Raw genomic sequence first — 23,064 nt, 5'->3', positions numbered from 1 at the left:
TGCTAGAGCCATAGTGGTTGGGCACTTTCGTTATAAAGAATCAACCTAGAGGTGAGCTATGGCATTCATAATGCAATGGCAAGCTTTTTGGATTTTCATCAAATGTCATTGATGTTGTACAATCTGAAGTGTATTGAACCGAACACACAATAGATAATATATTGCCAATTAGATGAGTCTGAACTGGAAGGACAAAGTCGTGCACCAAGGTGATCTGCAACCATAGAAGAGGCATGGGAAGAGAATACCTAGGAAGGCACTCCGTTGCTCAAATTAGTAGCGAGAGGATGAAGTCAATCGAGCCAAGCTTTAGAGGGCGAGTTGGTTCGAGCCGAAGAGAGCAATAAGGTAGTTGGGAGTTGAACAATCCTTTACCTTGAAATGGAAATGCCTTTAAATAGGTGAGTATTCATATTATAGCCGGATAGGCTCGACGGGGTTGTCAAGATGAGGTTGCCCATCAAGGTTTTCGAGAGGCTCCGCCCTCCTCAGCTCCTTACCCGTGTGGGACTTCACTTCTTTGTAGTCCAAAGACAACAACTATGGAAGCGACCACGTGGCGGCTTCAGCTGACATGTCTTAACAAATAGCTTATGACATTCCCACATGGGGTCCAGCTTGAAACACAAGAAGCCCATCCTAAAAGTCCTCCCAAACAAGCCCTAAGCACTTTGAAACTTGTCCTTAAACCGATTTAGACCGCACTCCACCTCAGAATTCAGATTTAAAATGCATACTTACAACAATTCAAATTTATGAACAATTCCACCTATAACACGCATACTTGTCCGTAAATTGACATCAATTCCCAACTTACACCTACCCCCAACTCTAAGATGGAAGTGGAATATCACACCACGTCATCTCCATATACATGGGGTCTACTAACATAATGACGTGGCTCATCATGATTGGATGTTATCCTGCGGTTCCCACTCATGATGCGGATTACGGCAGTCGTTGCAATTCGCAAAGGCTGGCGTACAAGAAACAAATTTGCATGGTAAGTGGTAGGTCAAGGTGCAACTGTGCAAGCCTGCCAGTGCCAGCCTGATGCGGTGCAGTGATACCCGCCTAGGCGTAGTAGATGCCCGAGTTCGGATCTGGTCCAAAACTAAAAGAGCCATTGCAGCCGTACATCGGGAACATCTCCCTTTGTCCTTCATAGCGAGATGCTCCCGATGTATGGCTGCAATGTCTGTTAGGAGGACCAGATCCGGACTCTAGTAGTCTCAACCTTAGCCATAGTAAAGTAGGCCTTCCTTCCCAGTTCCCAGTACTGGTCGTAGCAGATCAGATCAGATGCGGTTCCAGAGTCCAGACTTCCAGCTGTTAAATCCATCAACGATGAGGGCGTCCTTTCCTTTGGTTACTCCTTTCGTAATGGAACTGGAAAGAGAGAATAATTAATAGTTCCTAGTTCATGTGGTGTAAGCCTTGAGGCCAATTTCGTCAAATGGACCCTCATTTGATTTTGAGTGAAGCGAGCAAGTCAAACTATTCCTTCTGTAACTCTCTGACAATCTCCTAATACACACAATCCCACCCTCAATTTCCAATATTACCCCTATAAACTGAAACTAGACAAGCTTCGTCGTCTTTGTAATTCGTATTCACACGCGCACTGCCACAGTTGCTTCCTCTCCTCCTCTGTTCTGAAATCGGCAATGGGGGAGGGGGAGAATGTTAACTATGAGCTCCGATATTCTCAGTCAAGAGCTGATGATCAAGAAGGAGCGAGAGCTTCTGAGCTTCGGATAGATGGCTCTAATGGCGATAATGGTTTGATTTCTAGCTCTGACGACTTTTTTAGTGCCGGGTTCCCGAAAAGGGACGATTTTTCCGTTAAACAGGACCCCAGGATTTCCTCTTGTGCCGGATCCAACGCTGCCAAGTATAAATTGCTGTCGCCTGCCAGACTTCCGATTACGCGGTCGCCGTGCTTGACTATCCCTCCTGGCTTGAGCCCGACAACGTTGCTTGATTCTCCTGTTCTTCTCTCGAATATAAAGGTTAGGGCTTTTTTATTTAACTGAAATATCTGAAAAATTCCCTCCTAATAAGGTTTCACTATTCATAGCTGAAGGTTTGAAGCTTTTGCGACGTAATTGATGTACTGTAGACTGTAGTAGTTAACCAAATCGGCCTCCCCACTTTTCATAATTATGAATTTCGAGCGGGCACTGTGTTTCGGATTCCCCCTTCTCTCTCTCTCTCTCTCTCTCTCCACACACACACACACACATACATACACACATCTTGCTACTATATAGTAGTGACTGATAATATTTGGTGTTAATTGTGTCGAACCTTCTATTTTTAGAACTGTTATTCTAATAGAAAATTTTGGATATTGTTCTTTTAATTCTCTTATTTAAAAATCCGAAATTCTTTATAAAATATACTAATCAAAACCCGAAATACATACGTATATTTATGTTAATGTCTTCCTTTAGTCGAATCTTGTTAGAAAACGTGATTTTGTACATCTATATATAATGTCATTGTTTATTATTTCTTTTACAGTGTGAATTGCCAAAAGAACGGATTTCAGCGAAAGCCGTTAATTAGATTCTGTTGCTCGCTTTACGTTATTTTGTTTTGGCTCCTTTATGCTGGTATATTATCGTCTGACAATTTCAAAATGGCTGCTTTAGTATTGACTTGTACCAGAATATGTCTCTATTAAATCTCTGAACTTATTACTGTTCCCTAGGAAATGTCATTTTTTCTGCAAAATGCATCTTCCTATTTTGTGATGTATAGATTTATTTTTTGTCTTTGCCCAAGTCTGGCATTAAATATATGATACTTGGTGTCTGCAATCGGAATGGTGGTCTATATGGGTATGATGTTTTGGTAGAAGAGTGCGCAGAAAGATGAAGGTACTGAACGAATAGGTAATTTGATTGCATATTTTTGGTCTAGTTCTTTACTTCAATTGCTTCTTGTTGGCTGTTGGAAAGTTATCGAGAGGTTTATTGGATTTCATCCCTTGTTTCTTTACTTTTCCTCCCAAACCTCCAACTACTGAGAAAATGCTTATGCTAATAAAGATTTTAAAAAACCATGGTTTCACAGATTGTCCTTTACTGATCATGGCATTTTTGGTTGTTTTCCAATATTCCATTATCCATATTTGACATCAGGTGCAAAGGAAAAATAATTTCGTCTAACTTTTTTGGATGTGTGCCTCCTGGTTTTGCAGGCTGAGCCTTCTCCTACTACTGGCACCTTATCCAAGCTTCAAATCATGCATGGCCCTGATGGTTCTGCTACATTCTCATCTACAATTGGTGCATCCAATAACAGTACTTATGATAAGCGAAGTTCTACTGATTTCGAGTTTAAACCCCATATAAAATCAATCCAGAGTTCAAGCCTGTCCTCTTTGGGAACTTCGGTAACTTCCTAGTGGTTTTATTATGCCATTGATTAACAGATAGTTTTTCATTTGAAAAACATTATTAGAATTGGTATTATTAACTTCAGTTTATACCTTTAGTCAGATGATGGCTTTTTAGGTTGGTCTTTAGTCAAAATGATTGCTTTAGTTGTCTTTCAACATAATATCACAAAGTAACATGAATTGGTAAGTGAAAATGAATAGCTCAGTGAACATAGTACCCTTTATAAACTTATAAATGGATCCACTAGTTTTTTATAAGTAAATATGAATGGCTAGACTGAGTTTTGTATGTTCTGTTGAAGGTGTACAATATTAAAATATCCTATCCTGGGACGGAATCATGAAATTTGTTGCCTTTAAGTTCTTTAGGAATGTTGTGCCAAAGAAGCAGTGATCCAGCTCTTTTTCTTGGTAACCTAGATCCTTTATGGAGTGGAGGGTTTCCATGAATGATGAAGATGGAGATATAGTTTCTTATTTCAGCCCTACCATCATGGCAATAAAATCAAGAGAGATCCTTGCCTTCATCCAAGGACTCAAAAATTGTTCCACTACAATTTAAATTGTAGGGCTAGGGGTTATTTCTTGGTGAAATGGTAAAATCTTGGGCTGATAAGCATGACAGCATGGGTTTGAGTCTGAGACTGGCCACTTTGTGCAAAATATGCTGGAGGTTAGGTACATATCCAATCCACTCCTCCCAAGGTCCCAGATAGTAGGGATCAACATTGGGTGATAGCATTTTTTAATTCAAGTTGTAGGACTAAAATTTGAAGGAATGGAAATTGTTATTGTCAGGGAGAGAGAAAGTGAGATAAATGCTTCTTTCTAAGGTCGATAGAAACAAGGTAATGTTTTGGTGCAGTCATCATCATCATCATTATCAACAACAGTGACAACATTTAGGCCTAGTCCCAACTATATGGGGTCAGCTACATGAATCCTATTTTTCCATTCAGTTCTGTTCAGTGCTATATCCATCATTACATTAAGGGCGGTTATATCAATGCCCTTGCATGAGCACGGAAAGACAAATCAGCATCCATGACCATGAGAGTTTGGCAAAAGTTTTAGTGAAGGCTACCACAACCCTCCTTTTTCCAGGCTTGGGACTGACAATATAAGACAAACTCACACTGGCAGAGTTGCAACTAATTTCATAATAATGATTTGGTGCAGTGAATAGGATAAAAGAAATTTGTAACTCATCTCATAATAACAATGATAGTAAAGCAAATAAGACAAAGAGGAGATCAATTCTTAGGCTAGGGCATGTGATAAGAAGAGTGGATTTGTGAAAGAAAACTGAAGTTTTTCTTGGACAAGACTGTTATCTTGTCAAACATGAATTATAGATCAAGTGTGGTGGAATGTTGATGGGATAGAAGGAGATTGCTGAGTATTTATAAGATGGATACGTACAACAGAGGTAGGCCTATGGTCTGAGCATCAGTTTATTGATAAAAAAAATTGCTGAGCATCAGTTGGTTGTGTGCTATTTCAGTGTCTGCATTCTGTCCTCTTGTAGGCTGTAGTCTGTTCTGCTGGTGCTCTCAGCAGTTGGGGTTTCTGTCTTCTCTTTTATGCTCTAGACACAGCAAGGACATGGCTGGACAAGGTGTCAGGTATGAAATTTACACTAAAGATGAAGTTTTCAACATGACATGGCACCCTTTCTTAAAATCTCATGATTGTGGTTAAAAATAAAAAAATGTTGATGAGATAGGAGGGGAAATTATAGTTTTCTTTTTTAATACTGAGAATGTGTGCCATAGAATCACTCCCAAAATCATCGAAGTCTGAGAACCAAACAATATTGTGATAAGCCTTTTTCCAACTTCACAATGGCCATGCCATGTAGGATAGTTCTTTTAGAGGGAAGAGATCCAATACCTTACAGGGCATTTTTCAGAAATCACCATGGATGATAAGTCTAATGCTCTTTTGATGTAGTTGTTTTAGAGGTGATTTTGAGGGTTTGGAGTTGGGCTTTGGCTGATTGTTGAGATGTTTTCCCCTCTCCTTTCGGATGATTTCTTGTCACCTTCCTTGAACTCTTCTTTTAATAATTTTTATGTTTACTTACAAAAAATGATAAGTCTAATGAGCATAGAGAAGATAAGAAGGAAAACAACTAAGAAATAATTCTTTTGAAATTAGCCAACATATGCTGGATATTGATTGGCACCAGCCAAGGAAAAAAGTAAACCTTAAACAAGTAACCTTTACTATTTCATCCACTGCAAAAGAAGAAGAAGAAAATTTTCCGTTGTACTACTCTGGATTCCAGAATGGATCATCTTGGGTCTGCAGTTTTTTACACTTAAGTTGTACACGATTGAATGATTATTAGAAACCATAACTTATATAGTAACTGTTAGAGTCGGCTGTAGAAGGGTAGTATAGACATTTTGCATTAAGTTATATATTAGTTGTTTAGCTGATGTGGCTCTCACTTAAGTGAGGGCACAGTGGTAATTCTTGTCTATTTTAGAAAAGTATAAATAAAAGAGTGGCCGACTAGAGAAGATGGTTTTTCTCTCTTGTTCGGCTAAGACTCTTCTTCTTCTTCTTCTTCTTCTTCTTCTTCTTATCTGAAGTCATACGGACACCTTATCTGAATTTTATCATGGTATCAGAGCCACGATAATCAGTTCAGATCAGTCATCTCCTCTTTTCTCTATTCTGCGTATTCTCTTCTAGGGTTTTGCAGAATTCCCATTGATAACTAGGAGTTTCTCAGAAAGAAAGAAAAGGACTGGTCGTTTTCTCCTTTTGGGGGTTTTCATGTCTCCAATGAGTGTTGCTGTTGTGGTTTTGTGTGGTTGGTAGAAAACTCTCTACTCGGCAGTTCGAAGAGGGCTGGTTTTGTGATGGTGACAGTGCAGATTTGGTACCCTCTACTCGGCAGGTACATGATCTTTGAATGGAATTGTGTTATGTGGCAGAGTTTTTTTTTTATATGTTGCAGAACTGAATATCCTATTCGTGAGATGTATTGCGAGGGTTTATATTGCTGACAGTGGATGGCAACAGTGGTGAAGAGTTGTGAGTGTTGTTGCTGAAACCTATGATACTAGGAACCCTAGTAGTATTCAGTTATTAGTGTGTAGTGTGGTGATTCATTAGTGTAGTAGAGTGACAACCTAGTGGTAGAATTTCTCTCTTTTTCCTTGTGCAGTCATGGGAGATAGCAGTGAATGCAAATCAAGTGTGATAGTGCCTTCTGATTATTTGAATGTGCAGATGACCTCTATAAAACTGAATGGTGAGAATTATGTCCCATGGGCTAAGTCTGTTGAAGTTTTCCTGAAAGCCAAAAAGAAAGTGAAGCATGTGAGGGAAGATAAACCCCTAATTGATTCTCTGGGATATGATGAGTAGGAGCAAGAGGATGCTCAAATTATGACATGGCTATGGAACAACATGGAATCCAAAATCAGTGTGAACTTCATGTTTTTAAATACAGCCAAGGAGGTCTGGGATCATGCAAGGAAGCTATATTTTGGACAAGATAACACTACTAGGGTTTATCAATTATACCAAAAATACTTCAATTTGCAACAGGGGAATCAGAGTCTTGAGGACTATTATGCAAGTATGAGAAATCCGCGAAATGAGTTGAATGTGTATCACCCTCTTACGCCTGATGTCAAAATTCAGCAACAATAGAGAGAGCAGTTGGATGTAAACATATTTTTAGTAGGGCTAAAGCATGAATAAGAACTAGTAATGGCACAGATACTAGGTGGATCTGCTCTTCCCTCTCTTGAGGAAGTGTTTGCTCGTCTTTGGAGGATCTCGGTTGGACCCACAGAGAATTCCACTATATCGGATAGGTCTACATTTGTAGTTACAAGTGGGGGAGGTCGTGGTGGTAGAGGAGGTCAACTTGACCGTGGTAGTGGTGGTGGACCCATGTATGGTCGTGGTGGTGGTGGAGTGTATAGTCGTGGTGGTGGTCGTGTTGGAGGTTGAGACTCAGGGGGAGCCCATGGTAGAGGACGTGGTAATACTCAGAGAAGGTGTACACATTGTGGTATGGAGGGACATACTATCAACTTCTGCTATGATCTACATGGCCCACCTTCAACGTAGGCAAATCATGTAGCTGTAAATGGTGGTGGCTTGAGACAAGAATCTCAAGTTACTGATAAGATCCACTCTACATCTACAGATACTTCCAGAAAGGAGATGGTGAGTGTTTCACGGGGTGAGTATGAGCGGTTCATTTAGGGTACATCTCAGCAGAACACGACTACCCTTGCACACTTAGGTACGACTTGTCTGGCATCCACACCTTTCCGTTGGATTATAAATTCTAGAGCTTCTGATCATATGACAGGGACTCTAGGTGTGTTTTCATCCATTTCTCCGTCTTCCATATCCTAATCTATTGCTCTTGCTAATAGCTCTACATCAACCATATGTGGTGTTGGTAGTATTGACACCGACTCATTATCCTTATCCTCAATTTTATATGTTCCCAGGTTTCCCTTTAACTTGATGCTTGTTAGTAAATTGACTAAGTCTCTTAATTGCTCGATAACTTTTTACCCTTCCTCTTGTGTGTTTTAGGATCTCGAGATGGGGATGAAGATTGGTGGAGGGCATGAAGCTGGTGGACTATATTATCTTGATGGAGGTGGTTTGACAACAGCCCTTCAGACATCTCTTTCCCCTCATTAGTGGCACTGTAGACTTGGTCATCCGTCTCTCAGAGCTCTTCAGTTACTTGTTCCATCGTTGAGTTGTCTTTCTACTTTGAATTGTGAGTCATGTCAGCATAGTTATCACGGCGACGCCTAGGCGACAAGGCGCCCTTTGAGGCTTGCCTCGCCTAATCGCCAAGCAGTTTTGTACTATGTATTGTTAAATACTTTTTTATTCTTTATTTTTTGACATTATAATTATAAAATAGGCACTATTAAACTAAAATATTCATTTTGTGTGTTTATATACTAAATTCTTTTTATAATTTTCTTATTTGTTAGGATTTAATCAATACATACATTGCTAAATGCTGTATTGAGCCCTCAAAGACTTTAAAACTTGAACCCATAAGTAAGGAAAAACTTAAAATTTTGTCTAATCAATACATTTTCTATACTTCAACATGAACTCCATACTTTTCTTTTGAAAATTATGAATAATTATTAAGGAAATATGGCTATGGTACCTAGGGAACTATCCTAGGATCTATGTTTTCTATATAAAAAAAAATCCATCGCCTAGGCGATTAGGCGACAAGGTGCCCCCCTAACGCCCAGCCTCACCTTGGCGCCTTGAAAACTATGTGTGTCAGTTTGGGAAACATCATCGTGTTTCCTTTAGTCCTAGAGTTGATAGTCGTATATCGAGTCCTTTTTCTTTAGTCCATTCAGACATCTGGGGTCCAAACAGAGTAGTGTCTTATAATGGTTACAAATACTTTATAATTTTTGTTGATGATTATTCAAGGATGACATAGCTTTACCTTATGAAAGAATGGAGTGAACTGTTTTCTATTTTCCAAAAAATTTATGCTGAGATTCGTAATCAATTTGGTGTACATATTAAAATTCTTCATTTTGGTAATGGCTGTGAGTATTTTTATACACCATTTCAAGAATATTTGGAACAACATGGCATTATCCATCAAACCTCGTGTACCTACACCCCTCAACAAAATGGGGTGGCTGAGAGAAAGAACCGTCACCTTTTGTAAACTACTTGGTCCCTCTTACATCATATGAATGTTCCCAAACCCTTTTGGAGTGATGTTGTACTTACATCCTGCTTTCTTATTAACCGCATGCCCATGCTTATCCTTGAAGGTCAGTCCCCTTTATCTGTTTTGTTTCCCACGTTGTCTCATTTTTCCCTCACTCCCAGAGTTTTTGGATGTGTGTGTTTTGTTCATAATCTTGGGCCTGGAATGGACAAGTTAGATGCTAGATCTACTAAGTGTGTCTTCCTTGGCTATTCCAGGACTCAAAAAGGGTATAAGTGTTATAATCATCGTTCTCGGTGTTCTTTTGTGTGTCCTGATGTTACATTCTTTGAGTCTGTTCCTTTCTTCTTCGGGTCAGATGCTTTTTCTCTTCCGTTGCTATCACCTCCTCTTCTAGTTCCAATTGAGGACCCAGTTCTCCTTGTTCCGGTTGTGACCTAGTCTTTGCCTCCAGTGCAGCTACCTGCGGAACGACTACCTATCCGGCAAGTGTATACACATCGTTAGGCACCAGCTCCTCCTCCAACTTCATTACCATCGACGGATCCGGTAGTTGTTACCACCCTAGTCCCACCCCCAGTTTTGGACCTTGATCTCCCTATTGCTTTGCGGAAAGGTAAACACAGTTGCACTCTCCACCCCATTTCCAATTATGTTTCTATATCTCACCTTTCGGCTTCCCATTGCCACTTTGTTTCTATGTTATCCATTGTCTCTGTTCCCAAGGATGTCTAGGAAGCCCTCACTTCTCCAGAGTGGCACCAAGTAATGGAAGAAGAACTCTTGGCCCTGATTCGTACTCATACGTGGGACCTCACCACTCTTCTGCCTGGTAAGCATGTTGTAAGCTGTAAGTGGGTGTACACGGTTAAATACTTACCTGATGGGAGTGTTGAACGGTTGAAAGCTCGGTTAGTTGCCAAAGGTTATTCACAGCTATATGATATCGATTACACAAACACCTTATCTCCGGTTGCCAAAATTGGGTCAGTTCGTGTTTTGATTTCCCTTATTGCTATGTTTGATTGGCCCTTGTTTCAACTTGACATCAATAATGTTTTTTTACATGGTGATCTCCTTGAGGAAGTGTACATGGAGCAACCACCAGGGTTTGTTGCTTAGGGGGAGGGTGAGAAGGTATGTAGACTTAAGAAGGCTATTTGTGGATTTAAACATTCTCCCCGTGTATGAAACAGTGTCAGGTTGACCATTCCGTATTCAGCTATGAATCCAATGCTGGGAAGATCCTCTTGGTGGTATATGTAAATGATATTGTTATCGGTTATCACAGGCAGTGACAAATCTGGGATTGGCAGGTTGAAGATTTACTTGCATGATCACTTTTAGACAAAGGATATTGGAAAATTAAGATACTTTCTAGGGATAGAGGTAGTGAGGTCCAAGAATGGTATTAATCTATGATAGAGGAAATATGTTCTTGATCTGTTAGAAGAAAAAAGGTTGTTAGGTGCCAAACCAGCTGAAACACCCATGGAATCGAATGTTAAGTTGAGTAGTGATGCAGGTGAGGAGTTTGAGGATCCGGGAAGGTACAGAAGGTTGGTGGGTAAGCTTAATTACCTAACCATCACTCGACTTGATATCTCATTTGCGGTCAATATAGTGAGTTAGTTTATGTAGAATCCTCGAATTCCACATTGGGAGGTGGTCCTAAGGATTGTACGATATTTGAAGGGAGCTCTAGGTTGTGGTTTTTTATATAAGAGTGGAAGAAGTCTTGAGATAGAGGGATACACGGATGTTGATTGGGCCGGTTCCATATTTGACAGAAGGTCCACTACAGGGTATTGCACTTTTCTTGGTGGGAACTTAGTGACATGGAAAAGTAAGAAGCAGATAGTGATAGTAGAAAGTAGTGCAGAGGCTAAATATAGGGCCATGGCACACATAACATGTGAACTAGTGTGGTTAAAGCATCTCCTAGAGGAGATGGGATACTCGGTTGACACTCCTATGAAGCTATATTGTGAATTTGTGATAATCAAGCTGCAATTCATATCTCCTCTAATCCAGTGTTTCATGAAAGGACGAAGCATATAGAAGTTGATTGCCACTTTGTATGTGAGAAGGTGCTTAGTGGAGTGATAAGTACAACATATGTGAACACAAGAAACCAATGGGCAGATCTATTTACCAAAGGGTTGAATCGAGGAAGAGTGGACTATATATGTAACAATCTGGGACTATATGACATATACTCACCAGCTTAAGAGTCGACTGTAGAAGGGTAGTATAGACATTTTATATTAAGTTACATATTAGTTGTTTAGCTGATGTGTCTCTCACTTAAGTGTGGGCAGAATAGTAATTCTTGTCTATTTTAGAAAAGTATAAATAAAAGAGTGGCCGACTAGAGAAGATGGTTTTTCTCTCTAGTTCGGCTAAAACTATTCTTCCTCTCTTCCTTCTTCTTCTCCTTCTTATTTGAAATCATACGGACACCTTATCTGAATTTTATTAGTAACAAACTATTTTTTTTTTACGAGTAACAGAATCATTTCATTAAAGAAAAAAAAGAGGTAGGTACAAAGGCAGGGGCGAGATAAACTTTCTTAACTCCCCCAATAAGCTAAAAAATTACAGATAAGCCCAAAACAAAGGATTTCTTCCCACCCCTTGTTTGGCCAGTGCACCTTCAAAAGAGTTAGCACACCTCTTGATCCATTGCAATCTCACTATCATATCCCAAGTCAACCACTTAAAGATTCTCTTTTCATTTAAGTAACTCCACATCAGTGTTTCAAAAGAGCAAGGGCCAATTTGCGCTTGAGGTGGAAGGTGCAAGGTGAGGCACACACCTTTTTGAAGCAAGGTGCAAAAATACAAAAAAATTGCTAAAAAATAAAAAAAGTCAGGAAATTCAAAAAAATGAAAAAATATTAAACATAATATTAATAAGAAATATAAACTTAAATTTTAAAATTAATTGTTTAAAAAACCTATAATCTAAAATTAATATACATAAACATAACATGTAAAGCATATTCAAATGAAAATTTAAAAATAAAATCAAACATATAAAACATTTTCCAGCATGTAAAGCCCACAATCTCTTTTTTTCCTCAATTGCATTACTTCAAGTAGGGGTGAGCATATTGTTCAGTTAAAACCGAAATTTTCGGTTTTGGTTTGTTTGGTTCTGTTTTTGCGGTTTTTAGTTTTTTGGTTTGGTTTTAAAAAATTTCAGTTTCGGTTTTGGTTTTCAGGATTGGAAATTTGGTTAACTAAAAAAACCGAATTAATATATACATAATATAATATATATTATATATAATATTAAAATATATAAAATACATTAACATATACATATACTATAATATACATAAATATATTAATATATTAATATATATATATATATAATATAATATGTATTAGTGTAATATTAATAAAATTTAGTTTTAACCGAAATAACCAAAAACCGAACCAAAAAATTCGGTTTTGTTTTTCTTCAGTTTTTTAATAATTTGGTTTTGGTTCGGTTTTTAAAAATTGGTTTTTTCGGTTCGGTTTTTATCCAAATAAACCGAATGCTCACCCCTAACTTCAAGTAGCTAATGTGTGTTAGACAGTTTTGTATGCCCTTAGCTTCAATCAAAATTGATGTACTTTATGAGTTTATTGTAAATGAATAAAAGTACATATTTGATTCATGTTCCCTTGGTATGTTTCTGTGTATTACCCTTAAACTGGACACTTATTGAGACTCGTGTTAGTTTATAATGTTCACAGCCAGTGGGTTGGTCTGGGGAGACCTATCCTGACAAGGCTGACACTGTGGTGCCACCAAATCGGTTGGGGTGGCTTGTCTCAGCTACCGGGGTGAGACCCTAGGCACATACAGTGTGTGATTAATTGAATCTTTGAACTAGACCAGATTTCCAGTATTGCCCTGGACCTTGGAGATTGATGGGTAAAACTGGAAAATTACACCCGACCCCTAGACTCGATTATGATACTGCACTAGGTGTCGGATCGGGCTGTCTTTGATGTACCAATCAGTGAGATCCTTAGCGGGGGTCAAAACCTGGGTATGTTGAGACAATCTGAGAATTCATCTGAGCGGGTGATCATAGTGACAGGATCAGCCCCTTTGTCGGACAAAGGTAATGATCGGGGATGCACTCTCACTGTTGGAAACCAAGACTGCCGGTAGACGATTTCAACCGTTGAAATTTGTTTTTGTGAAGTATATTTTATATGAGATATAAAAGTATATATATTATGGTTTCTAAAATGTTTGCAAAAGGTTTTAATTCCCGGGATCCATATAAGTAGAGAGTGCAACACTGTTCCTTGCAGCCGAGGGAGAGGTCCTCTCTTGTCGGGCAGTGTATGATCATTTTGGGCTGAGAGGTTAAGTGTAAGACCATTGAGGATAATACCTGATGGGCTAATCTTGCATCTGCCCATAGTCCGTGGGTGTTACAAGGTGGCTTGGCCCAGGGACCACTTAGGGTAAGTGTTGGGCTCATAGAGCCCATTTGATGGGTTTCAGGGGGTGCACTGTCTTTAACAGTGTATTCGACCAGGCCTTGTAACAAAGGCTGGGCCGAACCCATGTTGCTGATGTGTAGATCAATGCTTGGGTCCCACGCCATACAAGGAAGCCCGACTGGGCAACAGTTAGGAAGGTTAAGTGAGCACATAAGCTTAATGGGCCTAAAGCCCATTTCGAACTGGGCTATTAATTTAGTTAATTAAAGGGGTGAATTCTGAGATGGATTAGCAGTTAGGATAGGGTCTTAATCCTATCCACTCAGAGAGTCCAGATTTGAATGTGATTCAGATCTAGAAACCTCCTAATGGGATTAGGATAAAGCTAATCTAATCTGCAGATAAGATAAGGGTTTAACCTTATCACTGGAAGAGAAGGCTGATCCAAATATGATTTGGATAAGCACCTCCTAATGGGATTAGGAGCTGATCTTTTCAAGGTAACAAAAAGGAGGGGGCGGCAACCTTGAGAGAGACCAATAAACACATCGGATCCTCTTTAGTGCTGAAATCAAGAAGAGAGAATTCTGCACCCTGCGAATAATCTCTTGCCACCTCCCTGCTCTTGCCGCCCTGTTTGCCAGTTCGATCTCCAGCTGTGGGAGAAGTCAAGATTGGATCTTGACATCAGTTCTTTGAGAAAGGACTGAAAAGGGAAGCTGTGCTCACGTTCCATCCTGCAGTTTCTTGTGAAGGACAGAGTTATTGGGAAGAACACTGCTGATTCTGCTCCATCCTGCATTGCGCCATCTTCAGTGGGAGCAGTCTTTAGATCCTTCCTTGGGCGTGAACACCTTCGTTGGGAGATATTACTTCTCCGTATCAGGTATTATTCTCTCCCATTCCTTTTGGTTCAGATCTGGTTCAGTTTAAGGTTCAAGATTGATCCTTGAAAATATGATTTTCTAAATAGGGAATGTGATTCCCAGTTGAAGGGAGAGAAAAATTTTTGAAATTCGCCCCTTATTCTGCAATCTTTGGGCGTCCATGGGATGGATCTCTCAACCCTTTCAATGTGATGTAAAACATATTACATTCTTGATCGTACCAGTTGCCTTTATGCCAATCGAGGGGTGTAGCCCCCGGCCCATCCGTTAGGTTCAGAAAAAGAAAAAGAAGCATACAATTTTCAAAAGGCGTACACCTGGGCCATGGCGCAAGGCACATCGGGCATGTGCCTTTTGAAAGCGTTGCACCTAGGACCTAGGCGAGGCACCTACCCTAAAATGCACTTTGCCTGTGCGCCTAGGCATGCCTTTTAAATCACTGTTCCACATGCTACTCTCATCCTTTTTCAACATATCTATTACCAATTTAGTGTCACCTTCAATAATCGGGCTGTTAATGTTGAGTTCCTTAGCCCTTCTGACACTTTCCAAGACAGCCATAACTGCAGCTCTGAGAGAATCTCCTTCCGTAATTGGGCCTGAAAACATAGCAATAATCTCACCCTCCTCATTCGCAAAGACCCCTCCAATGCCTGAAGGGCCAGGATTTCCTTCACTGCTGCCATCAAAATTCAGCTTTGTGAAGCCAGGATCCAGAAGAGACCACAATGGATGAGGAACATTCCTTATAGGAGCTGAACAAGCCACTTTCTTCCAATTGTTTAGTAGGGATTTTATAGAAACATCTTCAAATAACTTCAAAGATTTCACCCATTGTGTTACCCTTGTAGTGATTATGTCAATAATTGCCCCAACAAACTTTATACCTTCAAGAAGTTAATTGGAGGATTTCAGTAACCGGCAAATTTGGACAAATCAGATAAAGTCCCCAGTATACAAGGACTGCAAAAATTATCATCCTTAACCAATGATCCTAATAAGTTTGCCTCCTCCACTAAGAATATATTCTAGCTAAATAGTTCCCTCCAATGATTTTAATAACATTGAGAGATTACTCTGTGTTAAGAGACTAGTCCAGCATCTAGTAGGCCTTGAGTAGATAGATCTTTATGACTTTGACACAGTAGTCCTGTTTAACTGAGTTTTATGTGATTGATGGTCTGGTAGTCCTTTATGATATCTAGTCATTTGTAAGAAGGTTGTTCCATTCAATTTTTTTAAAATGTTGATGCATCATGTGAGGCATTCCACTACCTAGAGGTGTGAGGCATAGTTCAGAACACAAGAGGAGGAGATGAGTAGATAACAGTAGCTGGCAAGTTCGAGAATATGGGTTCAAATTTTAGAATGAGGATAATAACACTAGCTGACAAGTTTTGTTACACTCCCATCCATTATTTCAATATTTTCATGGCCCATCTTTGGAAGCCTTTCTAGGGCTAGAAGACCCAAAAAGAAATGGCATCTCTTCCTGTTCATCTTGCAACAACACTGGAGGTCATTAACTGATTCTTAGTTGCTTAAAACATACACAGGTTTGTTTCGAAAAGTAAGAAAAGCAGATTTATGTGTTTGTTTTAGCGCACGTCTCAAAAGAACAAACCTAGGTTGTACTTGGGAATCATAACTTCTATTAATAAGAATGCAATGCCTGTTGGAGGCCAGAAATAATGGCTTAGAATGAGGATTTGGTAAAGAGAAATTGGGAATGGAGTCAAACATGGCAATCATGTTCCAGTGGGTATAAATAGACATCTTTGAGGATCAAATAAGATGCATTTACTTCCAAATTTGATTGGCATTAGAGATCTACCAAGGTTGAAGTTGCAAGTTCATTTCTACATGGTGCCAAACTAACCAAGCTGGTGATAATCTTGCCTCTTAGGACAATATCATAGGAGAATATACTTGCTTTACTGTTATTTTCTCTGTGGTCAGAGGGTTGTGATCTTTAAGCCCCCACTTTCTTTTCCCAAAATCGATTGGCAGGAATCTTCTATTAGATGGTTTAGTCATGGGCAACAAAAACCAACAATAATACCAATTAGATAGTGACTTGATGCAAACTGAAATACCTGAAATGGGTAAGGAAAAGCCCCAACTGCCTTGGCTTGATTTCTGAAGGCTTTAGACAGTTTTTTATGGTCTAAGATAGAGTAAACTCAGTGGACAGGAATCATAGACAACTCCAGATAGAAGCTATGAGATGTTGGTGATGATAAAATGCATGGAGTCCTTTCTTCTCATTCCACTTTTACAAAAGGAGCACAGTGGTCAGGAACAAGCTTAATTTGTAAACAATTTTAGCTTGAGTAACTGTAATATAAATAATTATGGAACATGTGTTCCCTTAATTGATAGGCACCAGCACTGCCCTCTTATGGAGACAATCTGATATCAATTGTCAAATCAATGCTGCAAGCAATGAGGTGGACTTATTATTTTTTTGTGGTGAGATCATTTATATTTATTTTGATTTTATTATTCAACAATTGTTCCTAGAGGAGGTGCCAGGAATGAGCTGTTTGAGGCCCCAACTGTACTGGGTTAGCCTTTTAGGCTATGGGTTATCTGGTATATTCTTATATTCCTTTCACTCTGAACTGATCTTACCATCGCTATTAGTGGGCCCTGGTTTCCATTTCTAGGATGATTTTGTTTATTATAGTTCTTTTTATCTTTAGACTTGTCGTTTGTAGTTTCTTTTATCTTTGTATTCTGTCTCATTTTAAAAAAATTTATCCTTAATAAAAAGGTATTATTTATAGTATGTCTTTAGCTATATATGTGGCAAAAGGTGATAACCTTACTTCCACCATAAAGTTATTTCCAGTTGAACTGCACAAGGATACAACAATGTGGAAATAAGCCTTCCTATTGGACTTAGTGTTCTACTTTATCCTTTTCTTTTGGTCCCCCTAGAAGCATTTGCTTATTTATTCAAGTTTCTACGTGTATACAACCTAACTCTGATTTTTCTTTCAAGGCTTCTGCAGGTCTGAAGTACCAGCAACGTGAACCACTTGTGCAAGTCCAGGGTCAATATCAGTCTCACTCATTTGCAGCCTTATCCTCGGCTAAAAGCGAGAACTCAGCTGTCTCCTCACATGAATTGACACTATCTGTAACTGTACCAAACCCACCAGGTCAATTGGCTACTTCAGGGGATGGTGTTCCTCTTCAAACTGCTTCTGATGAATTGCAGCACAAACAAGGCTCTGATAGTGGGTTCCAGGTATTTCATAATGATCATAAAGGAAATAATCCTCCTGTTGTAGCTGAGAAAACAGCAGAGGACGGATATAACTGGCGAAAATATGGGCAGAAACATGTGAAAGGAAGTGAGTTTCCACGAAGCTATTACAAATGTACACATCCTAATTGCCAAGTGAAAAAGCAAGTGGAACGCTCTCATGACAGGCAAATTACGGAGATCATATATAAAGGTAGCCATTATCATCCTAAACCTCAATCTAGCCGCCGATCAGCATCTGGTACAATTTTGTCCATCCAAGAAGAAAAATCTAATATATTTTCTTCCTTAACCAGCTCAGAAGGTAACAGAAAATCTTCACTGATTTTTTGTTGTTCTAATACATTTTTGTTAATGTAGTGCTTGATATTTCTTCCCGTATTGACATGGTCATGATTGAAGATAAGTCGTCCAATCCACGTGGCCAGACAACTCATCATATTGAGCCAAATGGTACCCCTGAGCTCTCTCCTGTCACAGCGAGTGATGATGACGTAGAAGGTACAGTTGGATATTCTAACAGGGTCGGGGATGATTTTGATGATGATGAGGATCCTGAGTCAAAGCGAAGGTGCCTTAACTTTGATATAGGGGCTTTTTGTATTTTCCATAAGACAGTGCATCCATGACTGCATGTGAACCTTCATTGAAATGTCAAAATGTTTTAATCAGGAAGAAGGACATTGGTTGTGTAGATGTTACTCCAATGGCTAAACCAACACGGGAACCACGTGTTGTAGTTCAAACTCTAAGTGAGGTTGATATATTGGATGATGGATATCGTTGGCGCAAATATGGACAGAAAGTGGTGAAAGGAAATCCTAATCCAAGGTTTGTTTTCTATCTAACATGTATTCATGTAGAAACAATATTTTTGTGAATCTGAAATGTTGATCATTCTCACCTATGATACTTGGATACCTGTACAAGGGTGCTGTACCATGTTGGGTGCATCAATTCTTAGTGTAAATTTCATACCCGATGCCATATCCAGCTGTAGCTGGATAACATAGGTTCTCACCTTTTCTCTATGATTTGCTAATTGATCTTGATGAAACTTAGAAAAATTTCTGGTTTTTCTTCTATCAGTCCGGTGTGTGTGGTCATTAAAGTTGCATCCATTGGCCATGCATAATGGTTAACATGATTCTTCCTCCTTTCTGGTGTTATCTTGCAGTTTTCAATGTTAAGTGAGTAATCCATGGGATCTAAACTCTACCATGATCATGGTTCAGAAACTTCAGGTCAAAATCAATGTCTCAATCTCTTTTTTCAGCCTCAACCTTGAGGAAGTCTACACAAGATGCCATGGATTACTATTTAAACAGAGGCCGAACCGTTTTTGCCTCTAGATCGTAGGTCACAGGTTCGATTGTCCGGGTTGAACGGTAGGGGTGCAAATGGATCGGATCATGATCCGATCCAATCCGAGATCTGATCATATTTGGTTGAATTTGAATCACCCCTGTTCGAATCTTTAGATTGGGTCAGATAATAGGATTCGATCAGAAATCGGATCGGATTTGGATCACTCCTATCTGATCTGATATATATTATATATTTATAAATATAAATATATATCATACATATATATATATATGATATTTATTTATTTATAAATATATTTTTATAAATTTTTTATATTATTTATTTATTTTTATAAAAAAATGTATATATATGATGAAAATAATTAAAAAATACTTGTATTTTTTGTTTTTACTTTATTTAAATTAGCATATTTTTTTTTCTTTTAATAATTTATTAATTTTTAAAGAAAACAATTCGGATCGGATCAGATCCGAAGATCTGACTTATCAATAGGTTTCAAAATCAAATTGAGTCCTATAAGATCCGATCGGATCTTCGGATTGGATTTGAATCCGATCCGATCCGCTTGCATCGCTATCAAATGGGTCAAACTGTCCCACTTGTAATTTAGAGTATATATATGTGCATAAATATATATATATATATATTTATTATCAATAAATAATATATAAGTATGTTATATGTATTTTTATATTTAATTTATGCTTTTTTAATTCAGTTTTTAATTTTTTATTTATAAAAAATAAAAAATTGCAATTTGAGGCCAAAAAAGGGGTTTTTTCACGAAAATAACAGGGCAAGGTGCCTTGGGACACATAGATCTTGAAAAGTTACCCAAAATAAAAAAAAAATCACTTCAATCGGGCATCGGAGTGCAAAGTTATGGCCTCTGAAAGTTTGCATGCATCGATTGTGCAACCTGCGACCCATTCACAGGGTCGAACAGGTCAACGGTTGAACCAGCCAGGTCAAATGGTTCTTGATTGTTTGGCGGGTTTTGACTGAACTGGACCCAGAATCCTGGCTGGGTGGCGGTTCAAACGGTTCGACCGGCTGGGTCAACGGTGGGTTGTAAACACTGGTTAAACCTATGTCCTTATGGACCTTCTCTAGCTCTTTTAGAACCCTTGGTTTGTGTCAAATAACTTTATCTTACTGGTGCAGAAGGTGGTTTTGTATGCAGTTATGCACATCTGATGTGTTTAAGATTGTCAACAATGTTTTCTTGCCCCATATTTTTGAATAGAGATGTAAAAACAGAAAATAAGAAGATATAAAAGCACTTCTCAACAAGGATGCTGAGGGCTAGCCCCAAAATTCTACCCTCCCCTATTCTTGTTTCAGGAAGCCCTACCAAGATCTGTGTCTGATCATAGGCCCAGTCTTCTTAGGGGGGAGGGCCTGAGGAGGAAACCAGGTCCTTTTTGGTTTGAACACTTGTGGTTTAAGGAGGTTGGGGTTGAAGAGAAGTTGAAGGAGTGGTGGTTATCTTTTGGGGTAGAAGGCTCAGGATCATTCTTGCAAAGAAGCTACAGATGTTGAAAGAGAAAATCCTATACTGGAAGAAAAACAATTTTAAGGCAGTAGAACTAAGAAAAGGAGAGTTGTTAAACACCATTGAAGAGCTGGATAGGAAAGAAGAGCTGGTGAACCTATCTGAAGAAGAGAAGGCAGCTAAGACTGAGGAAAAATTGTGTTTTGACAAAGTAGCGTATCAGGAAGAGATTAAATGGAGACAACGGGCAAAAATCTCTTGGCTGAAGGCGGGAGACAGAAATACTAAGTATTTCCATGCAGTGGCTAATTGTCGAAGAAGGGAGAATACTTTGAAGAAGCTGCAGGTGGGAGACAGGATTATTGAGGAGGAATCTTCTATTAAAAGGGAGGTGGTGAAATTCTCCAAGAACCTGTATAAGGAGGTGTGGCTGGTACATCTGAATGGGAGCCTATTTGAAGCCCTCTCCAACAATCAAAGAGAAGACTTAGAGAAATCTTTCTCAGAACAGGAAGTTTGGGGGGTTATTAAAAGTCTAGAGGGAGAAGACCCCTGGACACGATGGGTTCACAATGCTGTTCTTCAAGAAATGTTGGAGTTTCATAAAGCCAGAGGTGATGAAGGCTATGTTGGATTTCCACAAAAGAGCATCCTTAGAGCGTAGCTTAAATGCTACGTTTATAACTTTGATTCCAAAGGTTCAGAATCCGATGCGTATCTCTGATTACAGACCCATAAGTTTGGTAGGAGGTTTCTAAAAAATTCTGGCGAAAACACTTGCTAATAGAATGGGGAAGGTACTTCCTGAGATCATTTCAGAGGTGCAGGGGGCTTTCTTGCCCAATCGACTATTACTAGAGAGTGTTCTTATTGCTAATGAGCTGGTAGACTCGAAGTTAAGGAGTGGCAGCAATGGGGTGGTGTGCAAAATTGACTTAGAGAAGGCTTATGATCATGTAAACTGGAGGTTTCTCGACTTGGTGTTGCAGAAAATGTACTTTGGCCAGAAATGGAGGAATTGAGTCAGAGTGTGACTGCTAAGTTTTCTGTACTTGTATGGGTCATCTTCTGGTTTCTTTAGAAGTTTGAGGGGTCGTCGACAGGGAGACCCCCTCTCTCCCTTGCTGTTTTTCTGTGTGGTGGAGGCTTTAGCTAGATTAGCTAAAAGAGCTGCGGCTGAAGGCTGTGTGGAAGGTTTTAGAGTGGCAGAGGGAGGAACCGTGGTCCCTTTTACTACAGTATGCATTTATTCTTTGTTCAGGCAGAAAAGGAGCAGTTAAGTAATCTTTGGATGATTCTGGTTTGGTTCAAGGTGATCTCTGGATTACGGGTGAATTTTCAGAAAAGTGAAATTATCCTAGTTGGGGAGGTCAATAACATCCAGGATCTTGCTGCGGAGCTTGGGTGTAAAGTGGGAAAACTCCCGTTCAGGTTCCTGGGTCTTCCAGTTGGAGCAAAATGTCACTCCAAATCCATTTGGGACCCGGTGATTGAAAGGATAGAGAAGAAGTTGGGGGGTTGGAAGTCCAGGTATTTGTCCAAGGGAGCTAAGATTACTCTGTTGAAAAGTGTCTTAGCAAATCTACCTATCCACTTTTTATCTCTGTTTCCAATCCCAACACAGGTGGCTGAAAGGATGGAAAAGCTAGAAAGGAAGTTCCTATGGTGTGGGAAGGATGGTGAACAAAAGATCCATCAGGTTAAGTGGGATTCCATATGCAAACCTGTCTCGGCAGGGGGTTTAGGAGTGAGAAATTTTAGGCAGGTAAATACTGCTCTCCTAGGTAGATGGTTGTGGATCTTTAATTTCTAGCCCCAAAGCTCTCTGGAGGCGGATAATTGCGGAAAAGCTTGGAACTAGAAACTATGGATGGGGCCCTGGACCTGCACCCTCACCTGCTGGCTGCTCAGTTTGCAAAGGAATTGAGAAGGTTTATCCTCATTTTATCCAAGGGATTAGGCTAAATTTAGGGGATGGCAAGAGGATTAGTTTCTGGCGAGACACCTGGTGCAATGGTGCCTCCCTAATGGAGACTGTCCCGTCGCTATTCCTTATAGCAGAAGACAGGGATGTGGTGGTGGCAGATCAGTTTGAGCGGTGGGTAAATACAGGATACTGGTGTCCAAAGTTTAGGAGGCATCTCAATGATTGGGAATTCTCTATCTGTTAGAGCTGCTACAAGCGATTCGGGACTAACAACTGAACCCAAATCAGCAAGATTCCAGAGTTTGGAAATGGACCAAGGATGGGATTTTCTCAGTGAACTCATTTTATTCAAATCTGAGTGCTGTTTCGGTTCAGGCTTTTCCTTGGAAAGAGATTTAGCTTCCTCACATTCCTACTAAAGTCTCCTTCTTGGTCTGGACTGCAGTGCATGGTAAATGTCTCTCCAAGGAGCAGTTAATCAGGAGGGGTCTGGTGCTGCCCTCCACAAGTTGTGTGATGTGCAATGGAGAAGTTGAATATGTGGATCACCTATTTATTCATTGTGAGGTTGCCCA

General features: G+C 39.5%; 1 protein-coding gene across 3 annotated transcripts in view; it reads left to right on the top strand.

Annotated features, from left to right (window-relative positions):
* Positions 1 to 1,254: 1,254 nt before the first annotated feature.
* Positions 1,255 to 23,064, top strand: part of LOC148875117 (putative WRKY transcription factor 20) — a 48,580-nt gene continuing 26,770 nt past the window's right edge. Inside the window, exons 1-5 of one of the 3 annotated variants that reach the window (XM_088964748.1) lie at positions 1,255 to 2,012; positions 3,209 to 3,403; positions 17,472 to 18,042; positions 18,141 to 18,309; positions 18,411 to 18,569. In XM_088964748.1, the coding sequence (XP_088820874.1) occupies positions 1,668 to 2,012; positions 3,209 to 3,403; positions 17,472 to 18,042; positions 18,141 to 18,309; positions 18,411 to 18,569 (1,439 nt within the window). In that variant the 5' untranslated portion in view covers positions 1,255 to 1,667. Of the gene's footprint in view, positions 2,013 to 3,208; positions 3,404 to 17,471; positions 18,043 to 18,098; positions 18,310 to 18,410; positions 18,570 to 23,064 lie in introns of all 3 variants that reach the window. The other 2 variants (XM_088964749.1, XM_088964750.1) reach the window with 2 other exon arrangements.

The sequence above is a fragment of the Nelumbo lutea genome, chromosome 1, assembly GCF_056320005.1.
Source record: "Nelumbo lutea isolate HS-2025 chromosome 1, American lotus-T2T, whole genome shotgun sequence".
In the NCBI taxonomy this organism is placed as follows: domain Eukaryota; kingdom Viridiplantae; phylum Streptophyta; class Magnoliopsida; order Proteales; family Nelumbonaceae; genus Nelumbo; species Nelumbo lutea.
This window is presented reverse-complemented; position numbering and strand designations above follow the sequence as displayed.